This window comes from Haemaphysalis longicornis, unplaced genomic scaffold, assembly GCF_048455015.1.
Source record: "Haemaphysalis longicornis isolate Haplotype H1 unplaced genomic scaffold, Haemaphysalis longicornis Haplotype H1 scaffold_4, whole genome shotgun sequence".
NCBI classification, from domain to species: Eukaryota; Metazoa; Arthropoda; class Arachnida; order Ixodida; family Ixodidae; genus Haemaphysalis; species Haemaphysalis longicornis.
This window is the reverse complement of record NW_027526361.1, coordinates 114,553,219-114,580,878: the sequence shown is the minus strand read 5'-3', so window position 1 is coordinate 114,580,878 and position 27,660 is coordinate 114,553,219. Positions and strand designations below refer to the sequence as shown.

The window sequence follows — 27,660 nt, the reverse complement described above, 5'->3', positions numbered from 1 at the left end:
CGGAACAGCGGCTGAAAGTGCCTACGATTTGGCGGGAGTTCATCAACGTGTGTTGTTTTTATCAGCTGCTACAAAATGTGCGAGTTTGTGGTCTGACTATGCACATTCGTATGTTTTAACTATGGTTCTTCAAAATAGTGGTCGCTTCAAGTTTGACAAGTTCTCCAAAAGCAAGGATGACGGCAAAAATACAGGGTGAGGAACCTCTTGCTGTCGCCTAGCTCCCTGAAGCTAACGTGTGCTAGTACGAGTTGCCACAAAATGCGCGTGGTTACGGATTTTAACTGTGTTTCTCCAAAACAGTGGTCGTTTCAAGTTCGACAAGTTCTCCAAAAACGGTGATGATAACAAAAATGCAGGGTAAGTGACTTTTTGCACCCCCTTGATTCTCCGATTGTTCGTCCGCGCGCTCGGGATCTGTCGTCTCCGCAAGGTTTCAGGTTTACGTGTTTTACTTTCCAGGAGGGAAGACACATCGGAGCGACGATTAACGGAGTCGCTTTTTAACGATGAGATTGATGCCAAGTTCGGATTTGAGAGGCATCGTGAAGGAACCGAAAGAATCGGCTGGCTGATCAACATTCATCCGGTATGTAGTCGACTTTGCGAGCAGCGAGTTGTAAAAAAGGTAAACTGCGCTGTCCTCCGTAGTATTTGAATTTATTGACTGGAGTCTCGTTAGCCTCTGTAAATCTCTCCCTACCCCGGAAATCCAGTGTCGCATCCGCTTTACAACCCATTGTGAGAGCCTACTTGTAGCGCGTACAATGAGAAACCGAACACCGGGGTTTCAGAGGAAGGTGCTTCAACGAGGAATTGCAGATACTTTAGTGTGCAGCCTGCTAAAGGCATCAATGTTGTTCTAAGTAAACAAGTTGCGATCAGTTTCTGGCTGTTCGTTGTCCAGATTTTAATAATTTACGGGCATTATTCGATGTGGGCTGACCACCATTAAAAGAAAATTGTCCCCCAAAAGCGGTTATATAGCACTCCAAAGAGCTCCAACACTTGCATGTAGCTGCTCCGAACTTCCCTAAGTTGCAGTTTATCAGCAGCACCTTAACCAGTGCCATTTATGCAGAGTGTATTAATCATTATGGTGTGCCCGCCGTGGTAACTCGGTGGCTAAGGCGTTGTGCTGCTGAGCATGAGGGCGCGGGTTCGATTCCCAGCTGTGGCGGCCGCTTTCCTCATGGAGGCAAAAAGCAAAAATGCCCATGTGTACGAGATTTCGGTGCACGTTAAAGATCCCCAGGTGGTCAAAAGTAATCCGGAGCCCTCCACTATGGCACGCCTCTTTGCCTGCATTGCGTCGGCGCGTTAAACCCTACAATCAATCATTATGGTGTAATTTTTAGTTTGATTTGATGATATAAACAGCCTTTATGTCGATGACTCGTGTAGCACAAAGAAGGGACAAGCACAGAAAGAGGAGACGGGCACAAGCGCTAATTTACAACTGAGCTGTATTGGAAATGCCGCAAATTTAAACACAGACGTAAATTTAAACATGGTTCATTTTTTTTTTTTTTTTTTGTGCTACACGAAGTTGTGGGTCACCGATACCAACTAGCCGAAACCCAAGTTCTTCTACGTTTTACGTTGAACGTGGTTAGCAGGAACTTGGCTGTGAGGGCTTGCTACTTTTTTTGTGTGTATATGACTTGCACGCACTAATTGTCCCTGTTTATGCCACGCTCCCCTCAAAGACTGAAATCTTGAACGAAGACAAGCGGCTCATCAGCGCTGTCGACTACTACTTCATCGAGGAGGATGGCAGCCGGTTCAAGGTGTCTCTGCCCTTTGAGCCGTACTTTTACGTTGCGGCCAAGCCTGGCACAGAGCAAGAGGTCATCTCGTTCCTCACCCGCAAGTACCAGGGAACTTTGTCCCGAGTGGATGTGTGCCCCAAAGAAGATCTCGACCTGGTGAGATTCAGCAATGCTGCTGTGTGCTCCATAATGCACACCGCAAATCGCGCAATGATTTTGAGAAAATAAAAGTATCCGCATAAGATTTGCTAGCTTTAACAACAAAATGTTCATGTACTGTGTAATGCACTTATAACAATGCCAAATATAACAATATACAGTATAGCCCACATAAAGCGAACCCAGTTGCAACGAATACCCAACTATATATTATGCCCATATATAACGAACTGATTTCCGTTTCCCGATGTGCTCATTATAAGCGGGCTGGACTGTATCGCTTATAACGGTCAAGTTCCTTAGATTTCTCAATTTTCTTATTGCACCTATAAAACTTTAATCACTTAGAATGATTGGATTTTACGGTTTTGTCAATATCTTTGCGCTGTATTGTGGGTCGCGCTTTATTGGCTTTCATGAGGGAGTAGTTGACATCTGCTGGGAAGAAGCAAAAGCGGGCGTAATAATTGTGGGTGTATTGAGTATGGGCCATTGTGCAAGAAAAGCATGCCTTGTAACGATGTAATTGCACCCTTCATGCAGGTATTTATGCTGGGGGATCACAGAAATTATTATTTATTGCCACAGTGTTTCTTTATTACTTTCGTTGAACAATCTTTCATGTGCCCGTATACCAACATCCTGTTCTGTATTGGGCACATGTTAACTTTATGTGTACAGCTGCGTTTTGTTTAAAGCATTCTTATCTCTAGAATTACATTTTTTAAGCAAACTCTTGCCCAAGTGTGTTCATTTTTTTTGTGACTAGGGCATCGACAATTGCGTTATTTGTTAGCGGTTATTGAATGTCTTGAAGTAGTGCAGACTAGACACAGACACAAGCAGGAAGAAGTGGACTGTGGTTTCATCACTGTGGTTTGTCTACTTCTTTCCGCTTGTGTCTTTGTTGAGTCAGGGGGAAAAGAACTTGTGTGGTTTGAGCTCATCCCCACCCTCTCTGGTTGCTTGCCGTCTGCCCAGCCCAACCACCTTGTGGGGCTCAAGCGAACCTACCTGAAGCTTCTCTTTCTCTCGGTGAACGACCTGCTCAAAGTTCGCAAGGAGCTGCTCCCTGCTGTCAGGAAAAACCAGGAGCGGAAGAGCTCGTCGATGGCACACGTCTTGGGGTAATTCTCGCTGCAGTCTTTTTTTGGTTTTACAGCACAGCGATGGTCCACATGCACATGGGATTATCTCTTATCTTAAGTAAAACATGCGCGAGGTATTGTTTCAGTTACCAACACATTAAATACAGGGGTTTGAATCATGTTCCAGAGATGATGCGCTGGCTGCGTTTAGGGCACTTGGTCATTCTTATTCTTAATTGGGTTTTTTAGCTGCAAGGGTTGCTGCTCATTTTTGTTTTTGCATAAAGAACGAGTAATTTTATATGCACTTTTTTGACCAGACATCAGTTGGCATAAGTTATCAGGCCTCATTGGTAAATTTATTGACAGTAGCCGTATTGCTTGTGCTATCTACTACTTTAAAATATATATATTTGGACCCTTTGCAACATTGAGCTCTGCATGGATTTCAGTGTGTGGTGGCAAGAGCATTCATTCTCCAGCTCTGTTGACAAATTAGTCCTATTTGGTGTTGGTACTCATTTGACCCCTGAAGTTAGTGTATGTTGTTAAATGAACACATTGCTGAATTTGAAAAGTTGTGCATTGTGCAAGCTTAAAGCTACCTTTCTAACACCTATAAAGACAATACTGGCTAGAGCAGAAAATTCTGCTTGTGCTTTCACATAGTTTCTTATGATGGGTGGTGCATGCAGTAAAGAAAAAATGCCATCAGACTACGCTTTCTCGAGTGGCTACAAATTTACACCTAAGTCGAACAGATTTTAATGGAGTGAGTCAAAAATAGGGGGGTGGGGGAGGAGGCTGTTTAACAAGCTTTCATGAGCATCGACGAACTTTTTAACAACGAAGCTGTTTAGAAAATTCCCACAGTTAAAAATAGTAAGAAAAGGCCGAGCACACGTGAGTGCGTGCCTCACGGCGACCGCCTGGCAGTTAAAAAAACCCAAATAAATACAGAGCGCTTGAATATGTGTGCTTCATGCCGACTGTCCAGCGGCCCCGCATGTTTGCAAGCCAAGCATACTCACTCAAGGAATTTGGCCAAAATTGCCCCCCCCCCCCCCCCACAAAAAAGAAAAAAACTCCAGCATTCGCTGTAATCATGGAAACACTTGCTCGGAACGAGAAAGACACGTCATAGCGTACGCCCCTCCAAGGTGATGTCCATTGACTATTACTTCAAAAACAATATGAAGGAAGCTCCCACTTAAACCAACAATGATGGAGTAGCGGTCGTTGCGGCAGTGAAGAAGCAAATCGGCTGCAATCTTTTATTTAAACCGTCATGATGGTCGTGAAGGTAGCGTACAGCTTCACTACCTTCAAGTTTTGTACGTTAGTGTGCGCTTCCTTTATTTTATTTAACTTTACTCTCTTAGAGGTGTTCTAGCTTTATCTAAGTTCTTCCATTGTGACGTTTCGAGCACATGAGTGGTCTCATAAAATTTTGAACACTGATAATTTAGCATAGCACCTTCAGGTAAAAAAAAAAAGGGCCTAGACATGCAGGTTGTGGTTTTACATTAACTCAAGGCTCTCATCGCGCATTACTTTAGAGTGAGCCTTATTTCAGTTTTTTTTTTTTCCACACCAGGCCACAATCAAGTGATGCGGAGGGGTCAACATCTGCTAAGAAACTCGTAGAGCAGACCGAGAACATCGTGGACATCAGGTGAGTAGGCCCTTTAGTGCCTTCTCGTACCTCTTTTTGCTGTGGACCTTGCAACGAGTGAAGGAATGAAGTAGGCGTAGTTAACCGTAAGTCAAAAAATGTTTTGAGGACTTTTTGCGCTCAAGCCATCTTCTTATTTCTTGTGTCTTTTTTATTTTAAACCAGGGAGTACGATGTCCCCTACCACATCCGAGTGTCAATTGACTTAAAGATCTTTGTTGGTCTCTGGTATGCGGTACGAGGGCGAGGAAATGAAGCACCTGAAATCAAGAAACGAGAGGACATTCTCCAAGTTCCCGTGAGTGCTGCTCTCTTTGTCGTTGTTCAGAGCTCCGTGAATCCTGTAGGCTGATTGCCGTGCTGTTTTTGTCTTATTGGTCCCATTTGCTTAACCCTGCCAGAATTTGGCATAAAGGCACGCATCTTGTCATCTCTTCTTTCAACCAAATGGTATGTATAGGAACCATGAAGCTTTCTCTGCACAAAATATGTTTTGTGATGAAAAGAAAGACACGTTATGTGATGTACTATTTCCTTCTTGAAATGCAGGTTTGTGCGTCAAAAAACTACTTTTGTTGGTTACAAAGGCGTTTCCTGTAGTTTCTTGCTTTCAAGCACAGGTTCAAACACTGTACTGTCTTTTTGTAGACTGTAAGCAGTAAGAGAAATATAGAAACCCACCCCACTCCAAGTGTTGTGCAGCAAGCACGCTATAACAGACATAACCTTCCTTATTGGCATGCTAAAAAGTTAAATTGCAGTTTTCCATGACCTTTTTAGGTTTGCTGCATACCGGTTTGAGTTTTTGAAAAGGGAGGCGAGTTATTTTACAGTTCGGCTGTACGCTCGATTTTATGCCAGCCTTGCCATGCTTTGAACAGCAAGCCTAAATACTCCGTGTGATGCTTCTTCACATGATGTGCATTGGTTTGTGAGATGTACGCGAAAAGCAAAAAGGCCGTGTGTTTGAGATTTCGGCGCACATTAAAGATCCCAGGGGGTCAAAATTAATCCGGAGTCATCCACTACGGTGCACCTCGCTGCCTGTGAAGCGTCAGTGCATTAAACCCCACAATCAATCAATCAATCAGCATGGTTTTGTGAGCTCCGTTCCTCCCTGAATAGTTTGCACATCTCCTGCCCCTCCTTGTTTCCAGGATGTCACCGTTCTCGCCTATGACATTGAAACGACCAAGCTCCCCCTGAAGTTTCCAGACGCTGCTTCAGATCAGATCATGATGATCTCGTACATGATTGATGGCCAGGGCTACTTGATCACCAACCGAGAGATTGTGTCGGCCGATGTGGAGGACTTCGAGTACACGCCGCGCCCAGAGTTCGAAGGGCCGTTCACCATCTTCAACGAACCAAACGAGGTCAGTTTGCAAGTGCGAGATTGGCAAGTAGTGCTGTATGCTGACAGTATGACATTGCGGCTGAAGGGAGCTTTATGCCAACAGTTGAGTGGCTTGAGAAAAAGCCATGGTTGACCAAGGAGGCAACAGTGGCAGTTCATAGTTCTTGTGACATCTTGTTTTGAATCGTTGCTGTTGCAAATTATTTTCTTTGAGGGCACGGGGCTGAAATGTCTAAGTTGCATGTGAGAACGGGCAGAGGGAAGCAAAAAAAAGAAAAATGCTTCACCAATTCTTTTCCTGCGTGTGAAAATAAAACTAAAATGGGAATCTCCCTGCTTGAATGTATGAGGGAAAGGAGAAATCTACGTACCTTATTTCTGGATGGGGCTTTAGTGCTTGAAGGTAACAGCCCTACCCGAAACTTAATGGTGATAAACTGCATGGTCGATTAAAGTGGTCCTTACTCTGGTTAACTGGTTAAGGGGGGAAAAGGGGCATCAGACCTAAAAATTTTTAATATGAGAGGGAAATTACGAGTTATGTTCGTTCTGATTTCAGATTTGAAATTTATTTTTACTTGAAACAGGTCCGGTATAGTGCTAGTCTTGTATGCACTCCCAAAGTGCTATAACTCTCCACTTGAAGCCAACGTATGCGCTGCATGGAATTAAGACGTGCATACATAACAAATTTTCTTTGTGTAACTACCATGAAGTTTTCTGAGAACTAATACTGTTTCTCTCTCTAGCTTGCTCTTCTTCAAAGATTCTTTGACCACATCATCGAGGTGAAGCCTCTTGTCATTGTCACCTACAACGGGGACAACTTTGATTGGCAAGTTGCCCTTTTTTCACATTGCTTTTAATAAAGGGGCCTCGAACATTCCAGTTCATTTGTAAGTGTAACTCAGCGTCGGGATTTATAGCCTTTGAGTTGCTCTGATGTCAATTGTTTTTTAGCTTCATTTGCTTCTAGGCGTGCTGCTGTGTATTGCCATGTTTGTGTGAGGGCAGTACCAATCTTCCACTTGTAAAATCCCTGATCACACAATGCCATTTATCTAACGTGTAGCTTGTGCCGTAATGTAAAAGAACCTGTAGCTGAACGCCTTCCCTTGTTTTATGAGGGCTTCAGTAAGTAAACTCATCCACGTGCTATGGCTTGTCAGGCTTTCTTTATGATTGCTGCTGTTAATACAAAATGATGCCACAGTGCTTTATGCAGCTGGCTGCTTGCTTCCACACTGATAATTAGAGAAGAGAGGTAATTAGAGAACTTGCCCAACATACCCAGTAAATTATTTAATTTATTTTAATACTTGGCATGCCCAAAGGCTTTACAGGAAGGAGTGGGGGAGATAAATGTGGGTGATGATCTAACAATTGTTGCAAAATAGAGAGTTTGAATGCCGCAGGGGTGAGAACGGATGGAAAGGTGGTTGCAGGCCTTGAAATAGTTTTGTGGAAAACTTCTTAGTAAGAATTTTCTGCACATCATCCGCATTTTTGCTTTTGGTAATGATTTTTTTTCTGTCATCTGGTGTAGCAAGCCACACGCAGCGATTCGGCTAACATTGCTGTCATCATTAAATCCATTCTGTCTCTCTCTAAGGGGGTCATGAAGCCAAACTACAGCTTGGTTTAATTGGAAAGAACTACTCTTGGGCCACTCACTCAGCTCCATTTCAGCCCTGAAAGACGTCTTTTAACCGGAAGAAATGCAAGAAGTATTGCAAAACTCAAATTTTGTGCTGCAGTGACGTTTATGAGTCAAAGTGACGTACCATAAACCAGTACTAAAGATGTACCTAGTTATCAGTGCATGTTAGCATCCAAGTGATACAATCAAATGGAACTAGAGGCCCCCCTATGATCACCCAGGCTGGCAGTGCATACACAAGATCCTGTGACGTCGTTGCAAAATCTGCAGAGTCGCCACTGCTTCACGTGCTTCCCTCAATATCTCGATTTGATTGAAGTTTGCAATAAGGTTGGTAGCACTGTTATTGGGACAAAGCGGTCTGTTTACTGAACCAAACTTGCATTTTGTCCTCATGGCGCCTTGTAAGTTGGCTGCAAAATAACTCGGAACGTGGCCTACACATTCCAGGCTGGAACTAGGCAATGTTTCCAACTTACCTCGGTGTCCGTTTAGCTATCAGAAACGAGCTTTCCACTTGCCAAGCTAGAGCCACAGTGCGAGGACGAAAATGGTACCATTTGAAGTTTGTGGTAAAATTGGCATCACTGTGGTCAGCACACAGCATTCTTTTTAACAAGCCAAACTTGTATCCAAGATGGCACAGCTATTTTGAAAGTATGATTCGTGCCTCGTTGGGTTTACAGGATGTTTGTGGAGGCACGTGCGGCGGTGCACGGCCTGGAGATGAACAAGGAGGTGGGCTACGCGCGCAGCCGGGAGGGCCACTACTTGAGCCGGCCCAGTGCGCACATGGACTGCTTGCACTGGGTTCGCCGGGACAGCTACCTGCCCGTGGGCAGCCAGAACCTCAAGGCTGTCGCCAAGGTCGGTCGGTCTCCCTCACCTGCACTCTGCTGTTTGGTTGGCCAGTGTAGGGTGGGTGGGTGCGGGTTGGTGTGCACTGAGTTTGCACATTTCCCGGCACTTTCAGGGAACCTTGTGTAGATTCAATCGTGGAGTTATAGGTCATAATCGAGAGACCCATTGTAAAAAAAAAAAAAAAAAAAAAAGTGGTGAGCAACTCGGAAATCCAACCAGAGCAAATTGCACACTGCGCCCCACGCATGCGGTGCAGTCTTTCGATATCAGGGGTATGGTGCAACAGATTATTTCGGTTCAGTTACTAGAGCAGGATTCCTGTAGGACAGCTGGGAGTACCATATTTGTAAAAGGACAGTCTACGTTAGGAAGAGAATTCGATGTAGTGGGACTGCACTGATAATGCCAGAGCTGCGGTACTTTGCAAATGTTTTGTAGTGCTGCCACATACAAGGACGAAGCGAGTGGTGGACACATGGGGCACTCACTTTGTGCACTTGCCTTGTCTGTGTCAACGGTACCAAACTTTTGCAATGTCCTACCAACAAGCCCAAACCAGCACTCTCGTGACATACGGTACATTCGTGCTAATATACATACGAAAGAATTTAATAGCACTGTTTCACTGTGCATCGCCACGGCTTCTTTTCCCTCTGTGGCTGCGCCACTGTGAGCTGTCGTGGCAACTTGGGGCATCAATATCGGGCGGAGACGAGATTGATAGAGAATCTGCACATCAGCCTTGTATCGTCATCATCTGCTATGCGCTCGTTCCTTTAAACATTGTAATGTGAAACTGAGTGGTTATAACCTGTGAGAACTCGTGTAATGGGGGTTGTTGCTGTCACTATTGCCATCAAGGTGTTTATGGTTGTAGGCCGTGAGCACATCATTCCTTAATAAACTATATCCACTTCTATTCTTGTCTTTCAACCTCAACCGACAAATCTGGCATGACGTGTTCACTATCTTGACTGCTGTTAAGCTGACAAGGGAATTGAGTGCAGTTCAGTGCACCACGAAGCATTTTGCATTGGGTACAGGGTGCTTGCTTGCTCTGTGTTGGTTTTGAGACAAGGCCTGCCTATTGCAGGCAATCACTGCTCAGTGCTCACTCTGTTCCTTGCTGGCTGCCTCCATCTTGCCGTGCAGGCCAAGCTGAGGTATGATCCCGTGGAACTGGACCCGGAGGACATGTGTAAAATGGCCAGTGAACAGCCCCAGGTGAGAGAGGATGTTGTCCAGTGCGAGAACATAGCTTACGGGAACACTGGATTGCTGAACGCGTGAACATGATTGAAATGACCGCCGTTGCGTTCTTCCCATTGCACGGCAGGTGCTGGCCAACTACTCTGTGTCGGACGCCGTGGCGACATACTATTTGTACATGAAGTACGTCCACCCGTTCATCTTTGCGCTCTGCACAATCATCCCCATGGAGCCAGATGAGGTAAGTCTTTGCAGAGAACAACTGTGGACAGCTGTGCAGTTGAACCTTGTTATAAAAGGCATGGATATGAAAGACAATTGGGTATGAAACACTGTTCACGCACATGGATGGCCGCCCTATCTTTCCCATTAAACTGACCTCTTTTATAACAGACATCGGATGTAGAAGATAGTTGGTTGTAAAGGAAAAGTTATGCTTGAAATTTTGGTCAACAATCTCGTTTATAACACACATTTTAACAGCAGATGCAGTGCCACCAGTCATTAACTGCATTTGTGTCTGTTGTGGAATCAAAGGGGACGACAGACACCCGCAGTCGCTATTTGTTATAACTTCAGCCAACACGCAGTGGTTTAGTCAGCTATGAAACGATGACGAGAGGCCCTGCCAGTGGAAATGCAACATACAGAAGTAATTAAAGCTTACCGCCATGCGTACGAGGGCGACTGCGCATGCGGGCTTCTGCGCAAGCCAAGACTATTGGAAGCACACAGTGTGCTCTCCCCATCTTAGCTTTCAATCAAGAAGCATTGCAGATGTCGAGTCCTGCAAGCCCAACAAGCCAGAGCACACAGCGATTCATCTTCCGCAAACAGTGAAAGAAGAGAAAGCGTGTAGAAGCTGTTGTAAAAAACAGTTACAATACAGTCATGAGGCAAACAAAGATTCAGAACTATTTCATGAACTCTGGGGGTGAAACATAAAATAAGCCTTTTGCAACATGCTGTAGCCTTCCTTTGGGCTTATTTTAGTAGTTCGGTGCCCACATCGAACTACGGATTGATTAGTTAGTGAAAACATGGTACCCTGCGTATAAGAGACCTCTCATATAAGAGGCCAAAACTGCTCCCTGGTACGTGTCTCTCATAAAGGGGTTCAAACGTATATATGGAGGCTCAGAGAAGGGCTGTGAATTGTGGAAACGAAATCTGGTGGGCTTGGAACACGTTGCCAAACATGACAGTGTGCGGTGGTACAACTGAAACACACTACCAGAAGTGGTTGTGTCATCTCCTGAAGCCTGTTTTTGTCTATCAGGTGTACGACCAAAAACCGGAAGGTGTTTGGGAAGTCTTGTGAAATTTCGTTTCTCTTTTTTTTTTTTCAACAATGCGGAGAGGGGCAGCAGTTTGAGTGGATAAACGACTTCGTGAGCCTTTCCTTGAAGCTTAAAGAAAGAAACAAAATTATGGGCCTATTGGTTGCAAGTGTGAACACCCTATTTGAATCACTGCTGTCAAGGCGCGGTTTCAAATGGATCTTGCTTATTCTCTTGAACAAGTGTGCATCAAACTCGGCTCAAATTCCTGTTTTTAAATTGACCCTTCCAGTGTCCATGCACTAGAACACCTGGGAGTGGTGGTTGTTCCCTCATAGCATTCCAAGACATGTCTGGGGCGGAATTCTGGTTTGTGTCGATTCTGGAAAAGTCCATTTTGCGTCCGTTTCAGTGATGACATAATTGCACTTCTGAGTCCTCTGACCAGTGATGTTACCTTGCTTGTGCTACGCCATATCCGGTTGTCTGCTTTCATCCAATCAGGGCTTGCTTGGAGCTTGAAACGGACATGAAATGGACAGAACTGAGACTTCCCCCCCTGACAAACAAAACATAAAGCAACTGTAAAAGGAGCTAGGTGAGGTGTTGGTCCATCTTGGGAACAACAACCCCCTGCCCTCCTGTGCTCTGTGCTCTAGGTTCTGCGCAAGGGTTCGGGCACCCTGTGCGAGGCCCTGCTGATGGTGCGTGCCTTCCACGCCAACATAGTGTTCCCCAACAAGCAGGAAGCCACTCTCAACAAGCTCACCGACGACGGCCACGTCTTGGACCAGGAGACGTACGTGGGCGGGCACGTCGAGGCACTCGAGTCCGGCGTCTTCCGCGCCGACCTGCCCTGCCGCTTCCGCCTGGTAAATCTGTCTTTCTCTCTCTCCTTGTGGGCTCTTTACGGCTCTGTGGGGGAGCACTGCACCCACAAGAAGGCAAGACCTTGCCTCCACTTTAGGGAAAGAACAGCTATTCTCTAAACATACTTCATGCGTCCACAAACGAAGGCATGGCACACAGTGGTGTCTGCGTTTTGGTTCCTTTTATGTTGGCATGGCAGGAAACACAAGATGAAGCTTGGCAACTGAGTGTCTTCCTGTCAGGATGGGATGGTTGTTACGTAGAACATGTTTATTCTCAGTGATGGCTCAGTGGCTGAGGTGTGGGTGTGCTACGTGCTAAGTTGCAATGGGCATTTTTGCTCGTGGGTGCAAAGAAGTGATAACATCCGCGTATGCGACGTTACGAACACACTAAGATGTGCTGGGTTGTCTGTACATGTTGAGAGCTCTTCAGTGGGCGGTGCTTTGCAGCCAAGGTGTTGTGTTGGTGCAGTGCATTGAACAACACTTGTGCGAGATAGCCTGTTGTTGCAAAGTCATTCAGAAAGAAGCAGTAGTTCGGCTCTGGGTGACTGGCAGCAAAGCTGTCAAAGTGCATTCTTGCTGGCTGGAAAGCTCTAGGCTTGCCTCTCAGCAGCAGTGACAACTGTGCTTTAGTGGTGAGAAGGGTGTGCACATAAATAAAATAAAAATTTGCCACAAACCATGATTTTTGACGGAAGTAATGCTGGCGTGTCAAAGTGAACGTAGCTCAAAGCATGAGTTGAAGCCAAGGCTCGCGCACTAGATGTGCAGAGTTGAGGGCCTCTCGTGTTTTACCAAGTTTTTCGCTTTGAGTGGAGGTGGGAAATTGGGGGCCACTCCAACAGTAGAGGCAGGAGCTGGCAAGTGTGGGGGGTTTGGAGATCAAGTTTTTACGAGCTGTCCAAAAGTCGTGCTTCTAAATAAACAAATACAGTACTAATAGGTAGCAGAAATATCACTTTCTGAAACACTGAACATTTTAACATGGATAAAGGTCAGCAGAGGACGGGTAATAACCTCGCGAAAATATGGTTTTGAAAATTGCTTTGTCGGCCGTCGTGTTTGAGTTGAGAGCCTCTTGAATTTGCATCTGAGATTAGCAGCAGTGAGGCATGTGTTATGCTCGTTCGAAAGTGGTCTATGAACCTGCTGTGAATCTTTTATGTACTTATGTTGTTGCAATTCCCTTTAATCGTGCACTGGGGGAGTTTAGTGCCAAGCAATTTTTTGTGACCATCAATAAAATGGAAACAAAATTTACAATTCTTAAGTGGTTTAGTGCACTAATTCTTTAGCTAGATGGCACATTGTTTACAAGCTTTGGGTGTACAGCTCATCTCGTATTTTTCTGTGTAAGAAGTGCTACTACACCATTTTGGGATCACAAACATTTTAGTTGGGATCACAAACATGGAAAATTGAATGAAAATTGTGTTCAGCCCTATCTTTACAAGCGTTGTTCAGGGTTGAAGTGGTGAACATTTTTTATCTTTAGCTGTAGTTGAAGCACTGTAATTTATAACTGCGCAATAATTACCATATTGCAGAACCTAGTGAGGATATTTAATTTTTATAAATGCTGTACACATAAAAAGCACATTGTATTTTCGATGCTATATTCTTGATGCTGTAAGTTAGTGCTGTGCTTTCACATTCTATCAAGCTATTCAGCATTCGTTTGGTGCCAGAAAAAAAGCACTGGAACATAATGTGCGGCGTGTTACCCTCTCAGGTTCCCGAGGCATTCCAGACCCTGATTGATTCAGTGCCCAAGACAATGCAGCACGCCATCGAAGTTGAAGAAAAAGTGCCCATGAGCGAAGTACTCAACTTTGACGAGGTACTACACACTTCGGTTGTTCTTGGAACTTCATCATGTACATTGCTGGCAGTGACACTCCATTTGGGGGTCTGTATAAAGTGCGATGTATCTTAGGATGCTGGTAAACCGTGTACTCTGGTCTTCACGTAAACAATTGGAAAAGAAATCTGTGGCAAAGAGGTGCACCATTTATGCGGCCGCTCAATATGTTTTTATTTTTTGATTGAAATGCAGGTGTGTGAAGAGATCAGGACTGCACTGGTATCATTGCGCGACACTCCGTCGAGGCTGGAGAAACCCATCATTTACCACTTGGATGTTGGAGCCATGTACCCAAACATTATCCTCACCAATCGACTGCAGGTAAGGCTCCTGGCATTTCATGCACTTTGAGGATCTCATTGCACTTGTTATATGCTGTAGCAAGACCCTGGTAAACGTTTTGGCTGGAAAAAAGTTTCAATGTCGACTCTCTGATGCCGTCAGCCACGTGTTCGTTGATGTTGCGCATGGATGGTACAACAGGCAGGCTTCTTGGCGTAAAGTCAGTTGTTTTGTGAGTAGCCCGACGGCTATTGCTTCGGAGCAGTGTTTGCAGTTCCTTTAACTACACCCTTATTGGTTACATTGGTTGGTACTACTTGCTTGTCTCGCTTCACTTACATGTTTGCAGTAGCTTTGTGTTCTAGTTCCACATCCCCTCCTTTCTGTCTCTTGATTGACGCTTTCTTCTGCCTGCTTTGGGTGTCCCAGCCTTCCGCCATGGTGGACGAAGCTGACTGTGCGGCCTGCGACTTCAACAAGCCCGGTGCCACGTGCCGCAGATCCATGCCATGGACATGGAGGGGGGAATACAGTCAGTGACAGCTCTCCTAATTAAATGGAGGTGTCCTTTTTTCTGGCCCACTTCAGACCTGGTGGCCCCTGAACACCAACAACTTAAATTGGTCATTTTAATTACTACGGTGTAGACGGTCTATAACATAACCGCGTATAGTGTGGGACCAGATATAATGCGGGTCTTCCTGGCCACCGGTAGGCCTGTCACAGAACTCAATGCATAAGCGTACCGCTTATAATGTGTTTGCCCGAAGCACAATGCCGTTTATAGTGCACTTTTCTTGGCGGGTTATCTGATCAACTGGTGCGGCTGGGGCATCGATTTTGGGTTGCAAAAAAGAAAGAAAGAAGATGGCTGCAGCCACCCGACGCAGACCGCACTACCTTCTCTCCCCTAACTTAGACACAGAATAAAAAAAGGCACCCTTTCCTCTAGTATGCAAGTTTTGTTTGCACTCATGTGGTAAATACAACTGCGTTTGTTCTCGGCGCACCTCTGAAGGTAGCGCCCCCCCCCCCCCTCCCGGGTGTGGTAAGTTGTTGCAACTAGAACTATGTGTACATAAGCAACTACTTCTTTCCTTTTCGAACATCTGGAGATAGCAAACTGAGCCACAACGCCTGAGGTTTCCACTAGCTGTATGTTGTACTGATAAGCAACCGCCTTTGGCATTGGGAGCACAAGGCACATACAGGGTGTTGCGACGATAACTGGAACACTTTAAAAAAATTTCCTGAGCGAACCGCCGCTCTGTTCGCGCTCAAACTTGCCACGAAGGTCGCATTTTGTGGTCTATTTTGTTTGATACCGGGAGCAACGATGGTACTTACCTGTGTATTCTGAAAATAAATAAAAACGATTTTCGCCTATGGGAAAATGGCGGCTGATTTGGACGTGCGAGCCAGCGCAAGTTGATGTTGAAATGACGGAACCACCTGCAGAGTGAAACGCACGTTTGGGATTCACGTACGGAGCCAAATGGTGCAGCAGACGATCAGAAAATGCACCTAGAAATGAGCTAGCAGACGATCAAAACACCCGGTTTTCGGGCTCACACGTCCCAATCGCCGCCGCCATTTTCCCATAGGCGAAAATCGTTTTTATTTATTTTCAGGATAAACAGGTAAATACCGTCGTTGTTCTCGGTGTCAAACAAATTAGACCACAAAATGTCACCTTCGTGTGAAGTTTGAGCGTGAACAGAGCGGTGGTTCGCCCAGGAAAAAATTTTAAAGTGTTCCAATTACCGTCGCAACACACTGTATAAAAGAAAAAATCCAGCTCGGTTCCTTTTTCGTGATTTTTGAGTAACCATTTTGACACACATTGGTAGCCCAGTTTCACACACGCGCCGTGTGTTCAGAGATTTTACCAGAGCTTTTTGGTCGACCTACCGGTCTATGGGGAAATGCATTAGTGTTTTTTTACAGAACGCCATTTGTCCCAGTGAGGAAGCTTTCACTTCAAAACCCATTGCAGTGCCCGCCAGCAGGGCCGAGTTCCAGCGTATCCAGCAGCAGCTAGAGACGGAGCGCTTCCCTCCGGCCCAGCCAGGCATGCCCTTCCGGGCCTTCCACGAGCTGCCCCGGGAGGAGCGAGCGGCCGCCGAGAAGAAGCGGCTGGCCGGTGGGTCTCCTCTGCTCCCACTAGAGAGCTCCCTAAAGGCGCCGTCGAGACGAAACACTAGCTCGGCTCATTACAAGGACGGCTTCATCCCAATAACGGTGGCGCTAACCTGATCACAAACTTCGAGCAAGTAATCGAGGGGTTGAAGTCAACATGTGAAGCAGTGGTGACTATAAAATGGTGGAATCCTGTTTGTGCGACCTAATCCACTGCCACAAAACATGACTGGGTGATAATATTGGCGTTTCTGGTTCCGTTTGCTCGTATCACCTGAATGCTAATGTGTGGTTAACACACTGGTAACTACATCTTTAGTGCTGGCCCATACGGCCTCACTCCCGCCCATATTACACGACTGGGGCAGAATTTGAAATTGTTTCAATGTTTCTTACGTTTTTTTCGTTTAAATCTTTTGTTGCAGAAATGGGGCAGAGCAGGTCACCAAAGGCTAGCTCTTTCAAACTGAACAGAGTTGTATTGTGTCTTCATGGCCCCGTCATGAGATCTTCTCTGTCGTGATTTTGTTTTGGGCACTGCCGTGGCTTGCATCCCTTTCTACTCGTGGGATATTCTTTCTCCTGATTGGCTTTCAACATGGTTTTTTTAGGAAGGCGCTGAGTGCGCGAAGAGATTAAGCGATTAGTGGAGGTGAAAAATGCTGCTTGGGAATTTTCAGAGGCTAAAACTGTTCCCATTTTTGCTGCTGCATTCTCTCCTTCACCCATTTGAAGTAGGAAAGTGAATTGTGGCAAGTGCCCTTCACCTTTGTGGCGAGTGCCTTCCACGAGTGGTTGGGCCTTCTCCCATTTTTGCCACGTTGCAGATTACTGTCGAAAGGCCTACAAGAAAGTGCACATAACACGGACGGAGCTTCGAGAGACCACCATCTGCCAGAAGGAGAACTCCTTTTACGTCGACACAGTCCGAAACTTCCGGGATCGACGTTACGACTTCAAGGCCCTGCTCAAGGTTGGCTATCGCACATGCTTTTGTGCATGCGCGCGCGCGCGTGTGTGTGTGTGTGTGTCAGTCACAAGTGAACATTGTTTAGTTGTTCTACTTTTGACTGACTCCCTGTTCTCATCCCCACATTCTAAATGAAAGAGCTTGTATTTTGCTTTTGGTACAAAAAGTTTAGTACAAAAAAAAATGACGGGTATCATCTTATTGATTAATTAATTCAAATTATATTAGTTTCTACCGTGCTCTGAGCAAAATGGTGGTTGTCAAGGTGGCCCGGAAGCAAAAGCATTCGTTCATCTGTTGAACGTAAGGCTGCTTCGGTTACCAGCTGTGATGGGTGTCTTTATAACCAAGGCAAAAAAGGAATGCATGCACACATTATGTCTGGAACTTGTTAAAACACTCCAAGTGACCTGAGTTGATCGGGAGCCCGTTACTACAACACAGGTCATAGCGTCTGCATAGCTTGAGAGCATCAAACAGCAGAAATGAGTTTGCTTTTAATGGACCTAATTTGGAAAGTTCACTTGAGTTAAAAAGCATTTGCATTGACAGTTTATTTATTACTTAGTTATTTGAGACTACTGCAGGCCATGGCTGTTGGCCAAAGCCATGTGTGGATTCTGCCCTTTGTATCGGTTATAAGTGTAGCACACAGCCGACCATTCATGTCACATCAGTACAGTATCGAATTCAGCATAGAAGTTGTGCGAAATGAATACAAGGCTCTTCAGTGGCATGGTTGAAATTGGTTGCCAAAGAACTGGGGGCGTTCGGTAGAGGAAGTCCAGATGCATAGCTTCTGTTTTGGTGCCAGAAATGTGGAAGCGTTTGTAGCGACACTAACATGAGCCCGTTGCTGTGTTCAGAGTACCATTGCCAAAGAACTGGGGGCGTTCGGTAGAGGAAGTCCAGATGCATAGCTTCTGTTTTGGTGCCAGAAATGTGGAAGCGTTTGTAGCGACACTAACATGAGCCCGTTGCTGTGTTCAGAGTACCAGTGCAGCAGGCGTATCTTTGGCTGGTACGTAGCCGTAAAAATGCCAGTTCGCATAATTCTGCTTTCTGAGACTTGAGATGACACCGTTGGTTGGAAATATTACGACAGTTGTGGCCACAGTCTGAATTTGGCCTGACGTAAAATGTTTCCCAAGTGCCAGTTCTTTTTCTGTCCACAAGCTTGGTGTGCCTGTGTGAGCACGTGTCTTGCAGTGGTGGCATCTTTTGTTGATGACAGTGACGATGCTATGCAGTGGAAACCAATTTGGAAGTACTGTTAAAAAACTCTGCTGGGGTTTATTGATTAGTGTGTCAGATGCAAAGAAATTTTCAAGACTCCAGCTGTTGTGATGAGAATAGCTTTACATCTGTGGAAATTTATCAACCATTGCTCGAAATCGAATGACCGGTTGAGTTCTCATTGCAGCGTTTGTGGCAGCTGCTGTGTACTCTTTGGAACTACCGTATTTATTCGATTATAAGGCGGTCACAATTATAAGGCAAGGGTGCAATTCGGAGAGTGAAAAAATTGCCATATATATATATATATATATATACTGAGCTTTGAATGCAAGGCGGGGTATGACTTTGAGACTGCAGATTTTGGCAAAAAAACCTCGCCTTATATTTGAATAACTACGAATTAAATTATTGCAAGAAAAGCATTATTTGAGTTGTATTCGTTTGTTTGCAGCTGACGTCTTTTTTTTTTGAAGCCATGCAATTTACTCGTTTTGGGATGTAGGAAGTATATTTGTACAATAACCAAGAACTTTCAGTGCAGTTACTTGTTCTGTATGGTAAACATCCAGTTAATGAACCCAAAACCTAACAGTGCAATTACCCTACACATTTCTCACTAATGCTTGTGTGATTATACGAAAAAGTAGCGAACCAAATGTTGTCTCTTAGCAAAAACAATTTTAATTATGCCAATATAAAACCATAAATTTAACCTATTAGAGTTTTTCTTATTTGCAAAGTAGGGTCAGATTGAGACACCTGTGCACTTGTAAAACCGTTTCACACGTACTGGCACCCAAAAAACTGACTGCAACATGAGAAGGTGAGACCACACGAGCCGTCCATATCAGAGGAAAGTAATTGGGGGGTCTGGTATTTTTCAGTCACTCAAAAGTGTTTTGCAACTTGCAGACTTGAACAGTAGTTGCTTAATAAAAGAGTAGATTGCAACTCCGAGCCTGTGCCCTGTGCCTGCCCAGGTGGCCAAGAAGAAGGTGTCGGAGGCCGTGGCCAAAGGGGATGCTGCTGAGATCAAATCAGCCAAGAACCTGGAGGTGCTGTACGACTCCCTGCAGCTGGCTCACAAGTGCATCCTCAACTCCTTCTACGGATATGTCATGAGGAAAGGGTGAGCAGCTGGCGTCTCTCACTGTCCCCTTCCTTTGTTCTTGTCGCCCAGTCTGTTGTTCAGGACTTGTGTGTAGTTGTGCTGTTGTTGTGCTCTTCCAACATATAGCCTCAACTGTGTGCAGTTTGTTGGCTTAACAGGAACCATTGCAGTGCTACTCAATTACTCTTGTGTGCGGAAGGTGATGTTTAAGTGTGGCTACAAATGCTAATAAGAGCCTGTTGCGGTGGCTCAGTAGCTAAGGCATTGTGCTGCTGAGCCCAGGGATGTGGGTATCAGACCTTCCGCATTGGCCACTTTTCAAGTGGAAGCAAAAGGCAGTGTGTCGAGATTTTAGCACCTGTTAAAGATACCCAGGTGGTCAAAATTATTCCGGAGCCCTCCACTACAGTGCGCATCATAGCCAACATGTAGTTTTGACGCGTCAGACGCCGTAATTTGAAATGCTAATGAGAATTTGCGTTAGTATAACGAGGCAAAATCCCCTGAGCTGTTGGACGATTGAGAATACCATATTTACTTTGTTGTAATGTGCTTGTGGATTAGCAGGCCCCTGATTATGTCTGTCTACACATTCTAGTGGCCAAGAAAAGAAAGGGAAGAGATGCACATCTGTTGTAAGCAAGGTTTAAATTATAATATTGCCTATGTTTAGATGTAATCGTCTCAGTCACCTATTGTTGTAGAGACAGCATCATATCTTGCTTTGATTAGTGCATCTGTAATCTACAATAAATAAAACTGTTGGCAGGCAATCAAACTGGCTGTGCTACAGTGATTTGCTGTGGGTCCTGGAAATGGCACTGATGAACAAAAAAAAAAAAAAGAAGAAGAAGGAAAGAGAACGCCAAAACAGCAAGGCCTCGTATTCCTGCGGCATGCCTTATGTGCACAAGGGCCTAGTTAAAAAGAAAAAAATTGCTCAAGAACTTGAGTCTGCTTACGTGTTTTGAAGGCCGAAGCCTAGCGATTTTGATTATCAAAGTCTTCTTTTCCTGCTACATCGTGGTTGCCTCTGCTTTCTTTTTTTTTTCTTCATCTTTTGACAGCAATTGCTCCCACAGGCAGACGGCTGCTTACCCACGGTCAGAGCTGCCCTCCGCGAGTGTAATTCTTGATCTGCTTATCGCAGTGGTAATTCACTCGCCTCCTGCTTGTGTAGACCTGGGTTCAAATCCCGCACGATTTCAAGTGTGTTTCTATTCGATTTTTTTCTCTTCACTTCAGTGGTTATTTTGGTACCGTTTTTGTCGACAGAGGACAACAGAACTCACTTTTTGCGTTTCATGGGGCATCTAAGGCTTTCTTCGCCTTCAAAAGTGCATTCACCTGAAATAGGGCAGGCCTTTGCGATGTTGCGAGCACTGTGCTGGAAGTATAGCGTGGGGTGTTCCTGGCAACAACCTACTCTGCCAGTCGTGCACTACCCGTGGTGCAGTACTGTCTATACTGGCATTTGGGTGGCAATTGACGTACTTTAATGATCTGTGGTTGTTGTTTCCTTGGCCCCCCCAGGGCTAGGTGGTACAGCATGGAGATGGCTGGCATTGTGTGCCACACTGGAGCTGGCATCATCACCCACGCCAGGGAGCTCGTGGAGCAGATCGGGTGAGCTGGCTATGTTGCTCCCACGACTGCTGCTGCACTGCCAGGAAACGAGAAGGGGTAGCGTGTTGTTTAGCAATGCTATTGGGGCGTTCATTTGAAGCGCATGCATAGCCTCAGCTCAGGGGTGTGGGGAGAATCATCCCCTGAAGACAGTGCTGTGGCTTTTTAGTTGCCATTTGTAGTGGGGGGGACCTGCATTGATGGCACAGAAAGAAGTGACAGCTTACCGGCTTTACCTGAAGTCTTGAAACGAGGCAAAAATTTGCTTGTAAGAAACATTACTACAGCACATTTTTTTTATTTGTAAAAGGAGTGCACTAAGCTGGGTTTATTCGTTTTTGCTGAATGGTAAATGTGTTTTTTTGTGTGCGTGTGTGTCCAGTTAATAAGGGAAGTCGTGCTGTTTTGGGTTTCCCACTCCCTCTGCAGACGTCCACTGGAGCTGGACACAGACGGCATCTGGTGTGTGCTGCCGGCTTCGTTCCCCGAGAACTTTGTCATCAGGACCAGCAATGCCAAGAAGCCCAAGCTCACCATCTCGTACCCTGGCGCCATGCTCAACATTATGGTCCAGGTACGATGGGCCTCTAAAGAAGGCGGGCCTTGCTGGCCGATTGCAGAACTTTGTGTGTCTGTAACGCGCAAAGGTAATGTTAAACTTTATGTCAGCAGGTTAATAAATGGTAAAGGTAATGGTACTTGTAATATTAAACTGACAAGTAACGAAAAGAGCGAAAAGTGTGAAATTTTTGGCCATTTCTGGCGCAGCACATTTCACACTTAGAAAGCATAATACTTAGTCTGACTTCATGGCTGCACTACAGGTGAGATGCCAGTACTTATCCTTAAAAGCAGCAATCCCATGCTGCGTGCTGTCAGTGTGCAAGTATTAGTGAATGATTGAGCTTACTTTGTGAGCAAACTTCTCACTTAAAGGGGCCATGCAGACAAAACACAAGCTTGGTTGATTCGAAAGACGGTCGCGTTAGAATGATACTGACACCACTTTTAACGTAAACTTCGCTCAAATAAGCTACTTAATTAGGAAAAAAGGAAATGGCCATGCAATCCACAAGCTCATTTCCCACACTAGAACACATGACGTCATATGCACAGCCATGCGGTTCACTGAGGACAACAACAACAACAACAACAACAAAAAAAACAACACAAGTTAGGCAGGGCTTATAAGCTTCCTGAGCTATTTTCACGTAAGTGTAATCCATGTTCATTTTATAGCAGTAAGAATGGGGGGGTGAAACAATATAAGTTATGAAAGTATACGTAAACAAGTATGCTTGCTGGTACTCTAAGCAGAAGTACCAGCAAATACCGCTGTTGGTACTGCGTGCACTATGCTTGATTATAGCTGCACAGCAGTGTGGCGCTTTGGCGTTGTCGCAGACGACACTGGCCGATAGGTGTAAGTGACATTGTTTTACACGTCCCTGTTTGTTGAACATACCTTATGTTTCACGAAACAACTACTACCTACTGTAACAAAAACAAGCCAGGTGCAAATATGGTCAAAGACAAAGCAAAGGCAAATAGCGGTGCGGAGCAGCATGGTGGCGCTATCTAGGAGGACTGATGGTAAACAAGGCTCCGCAGTCTGCTGCAGAGCCTAGCAGCACACTAACGTTAGCTTGAGGACCCGTTTCTGTTACGTCATTGCAGACGTCGCAAAACACGGTTTGGCAGGAGAATCAAAATTTTAACTCGCTGAATAATTCTTCAGTGAATAATGAAGCATCACTTGCTGCTGGAAAAGCGCTTGGGGGGGGGGGGGCACTATAAAACACCAAATCTTTTGAATAACACAAACTTGTATTCTGTTTGCACGTCCCCTTTAATCTCAAGCAGCAACCATTATTTTCATGGTAGCTCACTTTGTTGTGCTTCGATAAGCAATAGCTGTCGGCATTTAGATGTGTTTCTGGCATGGTTTTCTAGGTTTTACATCTCACTTCCATCTATCTTCCGTTATTTTCAACCGAAACTTAGGAGACATTATGCAGGTCTTGTTTTGACTATGTACTGACTCAAATACGGGGACTTTGAAGACATTTATACTTACCATATTTATTTGTGTAATTAACGTGCCCTCTACACTAAAAATTTCTTTAACCCTTGTCGTTTGCAGCAGAAGTGCAGCCCAGTGAGACAGAAAATTCATTGAGGTTTGCCGCACTGGGCCTTAGTGTGGGGCTGTTCCACTGCAAGATGCGAGTGAGGAGGCCGCCCAGGCGACGAGGGCAGTGTTGCTTGGTTGCAATTGTTCTTGGGAATGCTTATGCTAGTGAGAAGGACGGATAGTTGTCTCTGCTATTGGCTGTGTGGCCACCTGAATTAGTTGCAGCGTCAGTTGTTGTAATTGAATGTGCTGCCATTGTAGTTGTTCTTCACTTTGGTGCCCTTGCAGTAGGCGGCCTTGTAAGGATTTCTGTCCTTCCTGCCAAGAAGAGACTGACGGCTCCCATTGCGTGCTAGTTCCTAGTGGCCGCATTGCTTTTCTTCAATGCTGTTACCGCGGAGCATGCTCTTATGCCCCTCGTGGGCAGTTTCTCAGTGCATTTCATCTTGGTGTCTTAAACTGATCCATCGTTGTCATGTTTGTAAGCTTCGCATTCATATATCACTTTGTAACCAGGTTAGCTCTTGCTAAGGTGTGACAGCACTCTGTCACCATGTTAACATACATCAGGTTTAGTGATGCATGTTGAGCTGGTTGCATCGTTTGCACGAGTTGTTTCCGCTGGTGTCAGGTGTCGGGGCTTGTTTTTGATTGGCTTTTGATTGTATATGCTGGACCCTGCAACGCTTTTGCATTGCTTTGATTTCATGGGGACCTTGGTTTCATTTCTCGCTTGTTGCAGTTGCTTCTGAGGACCGGTTTTGGTCCTTGTTTGCGCCATGTTGACGTTGGGCTTGGTTGATGTCTGGAGCGGTCATCACTGTTGTGCCTTGCCGCAGGAGCACAACACCAATGACCAGTACCACGAGCTGGTGAACCCGGACACGCTGGAGTACGTGCAGCGGTCGGAGAACTCCATCTTCTTTGAGGTGGATGGCCCCTACCTGGCCATGATCCTGCCAGCCTCCAAGGAAGAGGGCAAGAAGCTCAAGAAGAGGTCAGGGGATGGGAAGATGCTCTCCTGCAGATCTCGATTAATTGCTTTGCACTTGGGCTTTCTTTTTTTCGCGTCTCGGTGAACAGGGTGAGCTTTGCTGTAACATGGCAGTCAACAGCTGGGAACAGGACTTGTGCTAGCGGCGATTTACTGTATCCATTATTGGATTGTTTTTTATGCCTAGTGCGTTAACAGTCTGTTACTGCCTTCGGGAAGTTACATTGTTGCTTGTGTGGTATTTTGTGTGCCTACTCAATGGAGAACGAGATAGATGTGCTTCACAAAATAACGGAGAAGTCTAAGAGGAAAAGCCAGAATAGAAAACAGGACAGGCCTTTTACTCTCACTTTTTGTCTTGGTTGGAGCTCTTTTTTTGCTTTCTAGGTTGTGTACCAATTTGCCCAACAATATGTTTTGTTGATGTCTCGGTGCCACTGTTGCTTTGTTTGCCGAACATGTGGCGCAGACTTGGGTCTGCTGCATTTTGTTTTTTTGTTATCCTGTCTCCATGAAGGGTTCATTGAGAAATATACCAACTGAGCTCTTTTCATTTACAAAATTGCTGGAGCTACATGTATGCACGCTTCTGTTCCTGAGGAACCATTTTCCTTCCCATCAACGCAGTGGGGTCATCGATTAGCTTTCCCCCAAACTTCTTTGTCCCCCCTGCAGGTGTGCAGGGGGCACAAGGAGTGCAGGCAGTGTGCAGGTATGTGTAAAGTGCAGGTGGTGTGCAGGTATGCGGTGTTCAACTTTGACGGCTCCCTGGCGGAGCTGAAGGGCTTCGAGGTGAAGCGGCGCGGGGAGCTGCAGCTGATCAAGATCTTCCAGTCGTCGGTGTTCGAGGCCTTCCTCAAGGGCAAGACGCTCGAGGAGTGCTACGCAGCCGTGGCCAAGGTGGCCGACTACTGGCTCGATGTGCTCTACAGCAAGGTGGGTTGCCATCCACCCCCTTCCTTGTAACATTGCATTTCGACCAGGGTTTTGCGAGGAATTGGGTTTGGAATTTTGTAGTGTATGTGCGAGTAATTCTGCTCAAAGACTGAGTTCTAAATATCGGGATTCTTGAATGCAGTCGAAACTTGGAATGTTTCGATTTTTTTTTTAATCAAAAAAATCCCGGGCCATCTCCACTAACGGGAAACATGAGGAGGAGTGTATAGGTGTATTGTTGGCGCATTGGCATTTTTGCAAACAGAGATGACACCGTTGGGGGGGGGGTAGAGGTATACAGCTTTGCTGTAAAAGTCTCTCGTCTTTGAAGCACGAAGCTTTTTAGCACAAGGTGTAAACGAGTGTCCCGGTGTTTTTTTAAGTACACGTTACGTTCTAGCGCGAGGCGTAAACAAGTTTCTCGTTGTTTTAGTACGTGACTACATGAAACGTCGATTACGACGCCGACATGAGACGCCGACAACTCCAGCCCCTATGGGGCTTCGCCCCTAATATTTGAATTATCTGGGACTGCGGGGAGCAAGCCCATGAGCCTGACCTGCTAGATCTAAGCCGAATTGACTTGTGTAACCCCCTTTGTTTAAGGCTGTGTTTAATGCACGGAGCAAGAATTATTCAGGAGGCGCAACTGGGCTTGCTCCGGCGGCGCGATAAAGTCACGGCGCCGGGCATGGCACCGACGCGCGCTCTGTCGCGAGGCGCCAAAGGAAAAGGCTCACCGGTTCAAGGTCAGTCAGTGCATAGCCGGCCGCCGCCGTGGGCAGACGACGCCGACGAATCCCTCGCGCGAGTAGACTTTCATTGGAGTCGGTTTGCGGCGGATGAAGTCATCGCGTTTCAAACATTTTTCCGAAGGGGCTTTGATTTTTTGTAGAACACGAACCTACAATAAAAAAAGCCTGGTTGAGAATCTAGGTATGATTAGTTCCAGTGAATGATGGTTCTTATCTTCAATGCAATTAGTTTATATTTAGACTGCCCTAACTTCGCCGCCCTGTCTGCGCAACATGAAAAGCGCGCGCAAATCTGAGAAGCCGCACCCGAGAGTAGAGAGCGGCAAGAGTGAACCACTCGTGGCGGGTAGGCGGCGTCGGCAGACATCGTCTGCTCCGGGATTCCTTCCAGGGCTTCTTTTCAAGCGCGGTACGGCTTGTAACTGGGGCAGTATTTATTAATAACTGGTGCTAAAATGTCGAGCACTTCTATTTATGTATTTTACAGGAAGAAATCTGGCAATTTTCACAATAGTTTCGATGATATTACGATTTTTGTGAATCGCGCCCGTAGAAGAACAAGTAAACTATGGCAACGCGCTTGACGCGCCATCTGTTGTGCTGCTCCACAAGCTGCGTTTGCCCCTCGCGAGACAGTGACATTAACGCGCAGCCCGCCCGCGCTCTCCCAGCCCAGCGGATTGCCCTCCTGAAATACTTCTTTCTCCGTGGTTTAATGTGTGGGCACAGGTAATACTCGACCAACTTCCCGCTGCAGTAGTCAACACAGAGTGGATATTCAGTACCCACAATACAATAAAATGTGTTATATATATTCGAACTCGTCATATTTGGCAACCTTGGAATGGAAAGTGAAAATATGGACGCTTATTCTTAGATTTACATCCTTTTGTCAAGAAGTTTCTTCAAAATTTGTAGTAAAAACTCGACCCTTTGATATTCAGTTTTATATTCCAGTTCTTTAGCTGCTAGTTGGCCCTGTCTGATTCATATTCAGTACATCCTGCAGCACTATTGTACACACATGGCTATTTTTGGTGATTTGATTGAATTTCTTATCTACGCCTGTGTGGGATTTTCCAGCTGTTGGGTTAAATCGGCTTTTGAAAATGCAGGAAGTGTTCTGTCATGTTTCTAGCTGGACATGGAAATGCTGACATGAATGTACGCTATCTGTGAATAAGCTGGGCACCATGAACAGTCTATATCTAAGAGTAACATGTTTTTTATGTTGTCAAAACGAAAGGTTGCATTGCAAACTAAGAAGTATTTGCATGCATAGACCAAGTTAGCATTGGCTGGCAGTTGCTTTATTTCATCCTTGCATATTTAGTATTTGTTTAGCATTTAAATTAGTTTCTATGTGGGGTGCACTGATTCACTGCTGCAGCAGCTGTTGTGTTTAGGGACAATGCGGTGATAAGCATTGATTGGGAAAGATTTTCATTAGTGTGCAAGAAATTGTTGTAAAATATGTACATGCATTGCTTTTTCACCTGTGCTGTGTTTCCAAACACAGGCTGAAAACATGCCGGACGAAGAACTGTTTGAACTCATTTCTGAAAATCGGAGCATGTCTCGAAAACTGGAAGACTACGGAGTCCAGAAGTCCACGTCCATTTCCACGGCCAAGAGGCTTGCTGAGGTGAGAAGGTGGAAGGTGACCTGATATTG

General features: G+C 45.5%; 1 protein-coding gene across 1 annotated transcript in view; it reads left to right on the top strand.

Moving 5' to 3' along the window:
• Window positions 1-27,660, top strand: part of Pole1 (DNA polymerase epsilon catalytic subunit 1) — an 84,429-nt gene continuing 56,769 nt past the window's right edge. The window contains exons 1-24 of the mRNA XM_077707573.1: window positions 1-195; window positions 304-360; window positions 463-589; window positions 1,710-1,928; window positions 2,913-3,058; window positions 4,617-4,694; window positions 4,860-4,992; window positions 5,852-6,070; window positions 6,801-6,886; window positions 8,398-8,578; window positions 9,725-9,796; window positions 9,909-10,022; window positions 11,721-11,933; window positions 13,669-13,776; window positions 13,993-14,121; window positions 14,512-14,614; window positions 16,079-16,225; window positions 17,049-17,194; window positions 19,411-19,559; window positions 21,075-21,167; window positions 21,597-21,741; window positions 24,141-24,298; window positions 25,036-25,231; window positions 27,506-27,631. Of these exons, the coding sequence (XP_077563699.1) occupies window positions 122-195; window positions 304-360; window positions 463-589; window positions 1,710-1,928; window positions 2,913-3,058; window positions 4,617-4,694; window positions 4,860-4,992; window positions 5,852-6,070; window positions 6,801-6,886; window positions 8,398-8,578; window positions 9,725-9,796; window positions 9,909-10,022; window positions 11,721-11,933; window positions 13,669-13,776; window positions 13,993-14,121; window positions 14,512-14,614; window positions 16,079-16,225; window positions 17,049-17,194; window positions 19,411-19,559; window positions 21,075-21,167; window positions 21,597-21,741; window positions 24,141-24,298; window positions 25,036-25,231; window positions 27,506-27,631 (3,219 nt within the window). The 5' untranslated portion in view covers window positions 1-121. The remainder of the gene's footprint in view (window positions 196-303; window positions 361-462; window positions 590-1,709; window positions 1,929-2,912; window positions 3,059-4,616; window positions 4,695-4,859; window positions 4,993-5,851; window positions 6,071-6,800; window positions 6,887-8,397; window positions 8,579-9,724; window positions 9,797-9,908; window positions 10,023-11,720; window positions 11,934-13,668; window positions 13,777-13,992; window positions 14,122-14,511; window positions 14,615-16,078; window positions 16,226-17,048; window positions 17,195-19,410; window positions 19,560-21,074; window positions 21,168-21,596; window positions 21,742-24,140; window positions 24,299-25,035; window positions 25,232-27,505; window positions 27,632-27,660) is intronic.